The 7153-nt window shown below is 37.1% G+C and overlaps 1 protein-coding gene across 2 annotated transcripts; it reads left to right on the plus strand.

The window, feature by feature from the left end:
* The first annotated feature begins 475 nt into the window (after nucleotides 1-475).
* On the plus strand, nucleotides 476-6915 carry men1 (multiple endocrine neoplasia I). Of its 2 annotated transcripts, none has more exons than XM_059526370.1 (10): nucleotides 476-669; nucleotides 1762-2233; nucleotides 2341-2549; nucleotides 3560-3688; nucleotides 3884-3924; nucleotides 4040-4127; nucleotides 4230-4366; nucleotides 5337-5475; nucleotides 5586-5753; nucleotides 5837-6915. In XM_059526370.1, exons 2-10 carry the CDS (start codon nucleotides 1798-1800, stop codon nucleotides 6335-6337), a joined length of 1848 nt encoding a protein of 615 aa, XP_059382353.1. In that variant the 5' UTR covers nucleotides 476-669; nucleotides 1762-1797; the 3' UTR covers nucleotides 6338-6915. The 2 variants fall into 2 exon arrangements, with proteins under 2 accessions (XP_059382353.1, XP_059382342.1); XM_059526359.1 differs by having other exon boundaries at nucleotides 477-669; nucleotides 5580-5753.
* Nucleotides 6916-7153: the final 238 nt, after the last annotated feature.

Below are 7153 nucleotides of genomic sequence, written 5' to 3' on the forward strand. Positions count from 1 at the left end.
ACTATTTCCACACAGTTGTTATTAGCCCTCAAAGCTACGGACAGTTTGGATTAGGTTGATGTCTAATCTATCATCGCCTACTTAGAAAACATACACAAAACGCTATGTAACTCTTTGAGGCGTGATTATGTAATGTTTTCGCATTTGTGCTCTGGAGTTTTTTCTGCTGTGATAATAAACGGTGGGTCAGCGTTTAATTTCTTGTCAGCGCGCTCTTTTGGTAAAGAACACACGTGTCTTCATTTGCTTGTTATGATGTTAAAGAAAGGGCTACATTTTTACCACATTTTCCTCGGCACAGAGAAAACGAAGAATAAAAAATAAATAATAAAAACAGAATTAACAGCAATCGTAATACTTCTTATGTAATCTGGCTGTTGATGCTTTTCACTCCAGTCCAATGTGTGGCGATAATGCACCAAAGTCTCGTCAATAAACCGCAAAGATACACTAGGAGACTACATTTCCCAAAAATCTTCCAGACAACAGGAAGCACTTTTTGTGTCGCTGATCTGTTCACAATAATACTAAGCATAATCCAGGCGAGGTAACGTTTTGACGTGCGAACAGATTGCATACATCTCAGGTGTTTGTAGAAGCGTCTGTCTGTCTACTGCGCGGCAAAAGCACGGGGCAAAACAAAAGCATGTGGATGTAATTTCAACAAAGGTATGTGGTGAGAATGAACCCGAGCGGCGCTTTATTGCCTAGAAAGTAAGGAGAAAACAATTGGTTCACTGCAAAACGTCCTTTGAGTTGCAAAGCAGCACAGACGGATAATAGCCTAAGCTAACTAGCTGCAGGATCATAACACAGATGTCCGCACAGACACACATGGGTGGCAGTAACCTTGTTATCCATGCTCAAATTTCAAGCACTGGCTACATTTAGGTAATATCAACAGTATGTTATCATTATTTTGTTATACATCAAGACAGCTGGGTTGAATTTCTGCCTTCAGGTATGAATGAAACAAACACATACTATATAGTAAGTTATATTAAACAAATCTGATGTCATGTTCAGCCAGCCCTAAAGCTGTATTTTGCATTGCAACCATTACATGTCAAATTTAACGTTACATTTCATATTTTGGACATCAGGTATGGTGTTACACGTGTCTTTGGGAATTCCCCTAAATTTTTATCCACTACTTGGCATAATTAAAAATAAATAATTAAATAAAACATATAGTTGTTATGCAGAACCATTAAAGTAATGTAGTATAATATCAAAACTTAATTCTTCCTCCCTTACAGATACAGTCTGGCAAGCAAAGATTAACCTGAACTCCTGCTCACACTATAAGACACTCATATTAGATAAGAAATACGTTCTTTGTATCTACAGAACACAACGAGGGAGTAAACTGGGCTGAAATATGTTGATTAAAGCTGTTACTTGGATGTCACTTTCGATACTTTTTTAAATTAATTTTAGGGCTACAAAATGATGACGCGTGATTAATCACATTCAAAATAAAAGTTTGTTTAAGTGTGTGAACTGTGTATATTTATTATGTGTATATATAAAAATACCTATTTAATATATATATATATATATATATATATATATATATATATATATATATATATATATATATATATACATATATATATATGAATATGCACCATACACACGTATGGGATGTAAACAAACTTTTATTTTTAATGCAATTCATTTAGCAGCTCATTTATTTATTTATTGCAATTACATCATATTACATCATATTGTAGTTAATAATTAATTTCAGTTTTTTAGATATAATCAGACTGGGATTGAGCTCAACCACTAACCATGAGGATTCGGTCGGCTCAGAAGAATCATTTCCCTCTTCGGGGCATCGATGGAGTGGTACAGCTTTTCGAGTCTGAGCTTAGCAACCCAGAACCGGACCTGACACTGCTGTCCCTTGTGCTGGGTTTTGTAGAGCACTTCCTGACTGTCAACAGAGTTGTTCCTGTCAATGTGCCGGGCGTTCGCTTTGAACCTCTTAAACCTAACTGCCTTGACTCTTGCTTCCCTACAGTAGAGCTGAATCTCATATCTGCCCTCTACGAACGCTTCACTGCCCAGATTCTTGGTGCTGTGGACCTGTCACTATACCGCACACCGGCCGGCGGTTCCAGCCGTGAGCTGGTGAAAAAGGTCTCAGATGTGATTTGGAACAGTCTTAGCCGGTCGTATTTCAAGGACAGGGCACATATTCAGTCCCTCTTCAGTCTTATCACAGGTAGAACTAAACAAAAGTCTTACAGGGTCTGTTATATTTAATGACATGGTTGGAATTTGGTCATGCAGACTCCAATTGCATTTTTGTTTTGTCTCTATTTCTATAAGGCACAAAGCTGGACAGCTCAGGAGTAGCTTTTGCAGTGGTAGCTGCGTGTCAGGTGTTGGGCCTGAAGGATGTTCATCTGGCTCTCTCGGAGGACCACGCCTGGGTGATCTTTGGCAAGGGTGGGGAGGAGACTGCAGAGGTCACATGGCATGGGAAGGGCAACGAAGACAGAAGAGGTCAGACTGTCAGTGCTGGAATCACTGAAAGGGTATGTAATGTTCTATTATTCATGTTTACCATGATATTATAAAACAGTGGGATCTATATACAATCAATAAACTCTATGAAATGAGTCCCAATTTTGGGAAAATAATTTTATTTAAATTTTCTAACTGATGGGACCAGATGTTGAATTGGTCATTCCAGGATGACACACAAGTTTCTAATACTAGGGGAAGATCCTCAAACATGTTCTCTCTGCCGAATCCCTTCATCCATTAAGAATGTTATATTAGATTGTGCTGGTTTTAACTCATTGAGTCATTGAGCAAGGGATTTTTTGCAGAGTTTATTTTTACATACAGTTTGAGTTTTAAGCAAAAATAAATGATAAAAACATGATATAATTTAGCCATAATATTTCTTGCCATGAAATAGCCACAGAAGCTGGAATGGCGTTGAACAAACAAACAAACCATGATAGTATAAACTACTGTATATTCATAAACACCATGCATACAATACAATAGTTTGGGTTGAGAATGATTTTTAGAAAAAATAATACTATTTTTTCAGCAAGGGTGTATTCACATGTTAAAAAGTGACTGTAGAGTGGCATTTATTTCTATTTGAATGTAGATTCTTTTTTTTATATATAAAAAAAACAACAACGCAGTTATGAACTTTCTATTCACCCAAAAATCCTAAAAAGAGTCCAGAAAAGTATTAAGCAGCACAACTGTTTTCAACACTGATAATTATAAGAAATGTTACTTGAGCACCAAATTAAAATGATTTCTGAAGGATCATGCAACACTGAAATTCAGCTTCTCGATCCCAGAATAAATTGACATTTTAAATATATTAAAATGTAAAACAGTTTATTTAAATTGTAATCATATTTCACACATAACTGTTTTACTGCATTTTTCTCAAATAAATGCAGCCTTGGTGAGTGTAAGAAAACAATAAATCTTACTGACACCAAATTGTAGCTTAATGTTAAAAAGCACAAAGCAAATGTTGCTTATTTATTTAATTTGATTTCTCTCTTCTTAGAGCTGGTTATATCTTAAAGGCTCCTACATGAAGTGCAACAGGAATATGGAGGTAGCATTCATGGTTTGCGCCATCAATCCATCTCTAGATCTGCACACAGACAGCACAGAGCTACTCCAGCTCCAGCAAGTAGGTCTTTACATTTGATTTGTTTCAAACTTTTACCTCATCAACCTCTGTTTCCTGCATTATATTGGCTGTTTCATCTCTGTGTTATTACTGTTAACTGTAATTATTCTGGCATATATATTATGTACACAAGCATATGAATGTGTCTTTTGTCATTCAGATAATTTTTTAATGCATTTTCTTTTTTTCCTGCAGAGGCTGTTATGGCTGCTATATGATCGAGGAGATCTGGAGAGGTGCGACACATTTCTAATAAATCAGGCAAATTCAGAGCCGGGATGTGACTCGTTTGATATGATTATTATATAACTCTTTCTGAATGTTTGTTCTATTGTATTGGGTGTGTTGAAGGTATCCTATGGCAATGGGCACTTTGGCTGACCTTGAAGATCAGGAACCAATGACTGGCAAGGAAAGCCCTCTCTCCATTCACTTAAAGGTATATGATTTTAGCTATAACGGAGATATTTACAAAGTTATCATTATTAAAAACCACTAATCTATAAATATATAAATATATATATTTTTTCTTTAATTTCAGGCTGTTGACTCTGCTAAAAAATATTACAACAACGAGCACATATACCCTTTCATGTATCTAGCAGGGTATCATTATAGGCACAGAAATGTCCGAAAGGCTTTGGGTGCCTGGGCAGAGGCTGCTTTAGTAACGCAAGAGTAAGTCAAGAACCACAGAAATCTGAACATTAAATGATACAGAATTTTTAGTTTATGATAAAGTAATAATCAGAAACAACTCAATTTGACCTTGGACCACAAAACCGTCATGAGGGTCAATTTTTTTAAAATGTATTCGTACAATATTTGGCTGAGATACCACTTTTTGAAAATCTGGAATCTGAATGTGCAAAAAATATATACCTGTGCTACTTCTAACTGGTTTTGTGCTCCAGGGTCACAAATACATTTTCTCCTTTTTAATTTTACTTCAACAGCAGGGGGCAGTGTTTATTTGTGACTTTTACATAAATCTTATTGCCAATCTAATTAAAGAGAGAGATTTATGCTAAAAGGCTGAATAAATCTCTAAACTTAAAATGTATCTACTGCTGCACATCATGATTAGATGGCAATACGATAACTTCTCAAGCCTCTTGAAGGTTCATATACAGAATGGAAAATGTGGCCTTTGCCAGCATTCAGTTTGTTTTGCCTCACGCTGTTTGTCTTAAGAAAGCTCATTCCTATCTTAGCCTTGGCATTGGTCCCTGTCTGGAGAGACAGTCTGTACTTTCCTCCGTCTAAACACAGTACAGTGGACAGAATGCTAAAAATACAATATTCTAATGTCCTGAAGGATGTCAGCACAAAGCACGCCTAGAACCACTGCTCACTCCCATCCACTTCCTTTTCCTGCTCTTCCGGTTTCCTCTTCCTTCATGACAACATAGCGATCTCCTACCCCATGTCCTTCTGACGTGTTTTCATTTTGTTTGTGCTGCTTTGAACTATGACTGATTTGCTGTATTATATATATACAATGTAATCAACAGTAAACATTAATATAGTATATATTGTGTATGTATATGTACATAATTGTTATGTTGTAATGGAATTTAATATTGCTTCAGTCAAGTCAAAAAACAAAATGTAATGTTTAATTCCATATCTTTTTCTTTGTCTGTAGTTACAACTACTGCAGGGAGGATGAGGAGATATATAAGGAGTTTTTTGACATCGCTAATGATGTCATTCCCACCCTCCTTAAAGAAACAGCAGCTGCTGCTGAAAGTGGTGAAGAAGGGGCTGATGAAACGGAAAAGGAGGTCTTGTTTAATTATAGATAAAAATAAACATTTACAAATATATGTATTTTATTATTTAGAACTAAGTTGTGAACAAAAATGTATCTTGTGGTTTTACCTCGAAGGACCAGCCCAGACAGGTAGCTGCTTTATCTGCCCTTCAGGACCCAGAGTGCTTTGCTCATTTGCTTCGGTTCTATGATGGTATTTGTAAATGGGAAGAAGGAAGTCCAACGCCAGTGCTTCATGTAGGCTGGGCCACCTATCTGGTTCAGTCCCTTAGTCGCTTTGATGCACAGGTAAAACCCCTTAAGTTTTCCTAATTTTAAGTTTCATTAAAATGACATTTATCACCCCACTTTACATACTTGCTCTTTTGCAGATCAGACAAAAAGTGTCAATCATCACCAAAGATGCAGAACCAGTGGATGACGATGACCAATCCAGTGAAGACCAGCGTGAGGGGCGTAGACGTGTCCCGAGGCGAGAATCCAAGGTAGATGAACAAGCTGGACCGTCATCTCCAAGTGCACCATTGCCCCCTCAAAATCCAGTGCCTAAAAAGGTGGGAGGCGAAGGAGGACGCAGACGTTCTTCTGCTAGCACTCGAGGTAAAGAGGCTGATGGCAAAAATGAGCCCTCATCCCCAAGTCCCACACCGTCTTCTCCCCAACCACCCACAGTGCAGGGTGGGCCAGTGGTGGTTTTCCAAAGTGAGAAGATGAAGGGTATGAAGGAGCTCCTCTCTGCAGCCAAGATCAACTCTAGTGCCATTAAACTGCAGCTCACGGCCCAGTCCCAAGTGCAGATGAAGAGACAGAAACCCACAACCTCTGGAGATTACACCTTGTCCTTCATGAAACGCCCACGCAAAACTCTTTAAAATGACCTGTTTATAAATACATTTTTCACATTTTTATATTTTCACCTGGAGTGAAGTTAATTCGTTTCATCTGCAATTTGAGTGTTATCAAATGGTTTGATAAGCTAATGTTGAGTTAAAATATAACCCATTGCGAGTCGAAGAAAACTTTCATACACCAGCAAATTTGCTTTTATTTTATAGCATAAAGTAATTTTATTGATTTGCCTTAATTTTGTATTATTACTAGTTCTAAATTACTAGCTGAATTCATTATCTTATGTTTACTCAGGATTTTAGAACAGATGCAATTATTTTTTCATCTAAACCTTTTGTCTGCAATTGCCTACAATTAAACATTTGTTTGCTACACAAGTCTAATGTGTTGAAACAATGTTGGGATTTTCAGCCTATGTGTGTAGGTCTTGCACTTGTTTTGTTATTGTCCACATAACTGCTGGATTTCAAATGTGGTCTTAAGGTTATAGTGTTAAGTATTATTTTGAAAAATGCAAAGCGCAGTCAGTGCTTCAGTTAAAACGCTATTTTCTTGATGTGAAAGTGTATTTTCCACTAAATAAACAACTTGAACAAAACAAGTGAGTGGTTTACTTCCGCTATTTACTGTCACCCATGATGAAGGATTATTGTATGTAAATAGTTGCTATGTGATGCTGATGCTATGCACGTGCGCAAACGCAGCGAAGAGCGTCGCGTCTGGTGATGGGCAAAAATTGCTCGTGTCTGCGAATCGGCTTTTTTGAATAGTTCACTTCAAAGAGCACGTGATTCTTATAAAGGTGATATATTTTTTTTATGTCACTGAGGTTTCTTATA

The sequence above is a fragment of the Carassius carassius genome, chromosome 3 (assembly GCF_963082965.1).
Source record: "Carassius carassius chromosome 3, fCarCar2.1, whole genome shotgun sequence".
Classification (NCBI taxonomy): domain Eukaryota; kingdom Metazoa; phylum Chordata; class Actinopteri; order Cypriniformes; family Cyprinidae; genus Carassius; species Carassius carassius.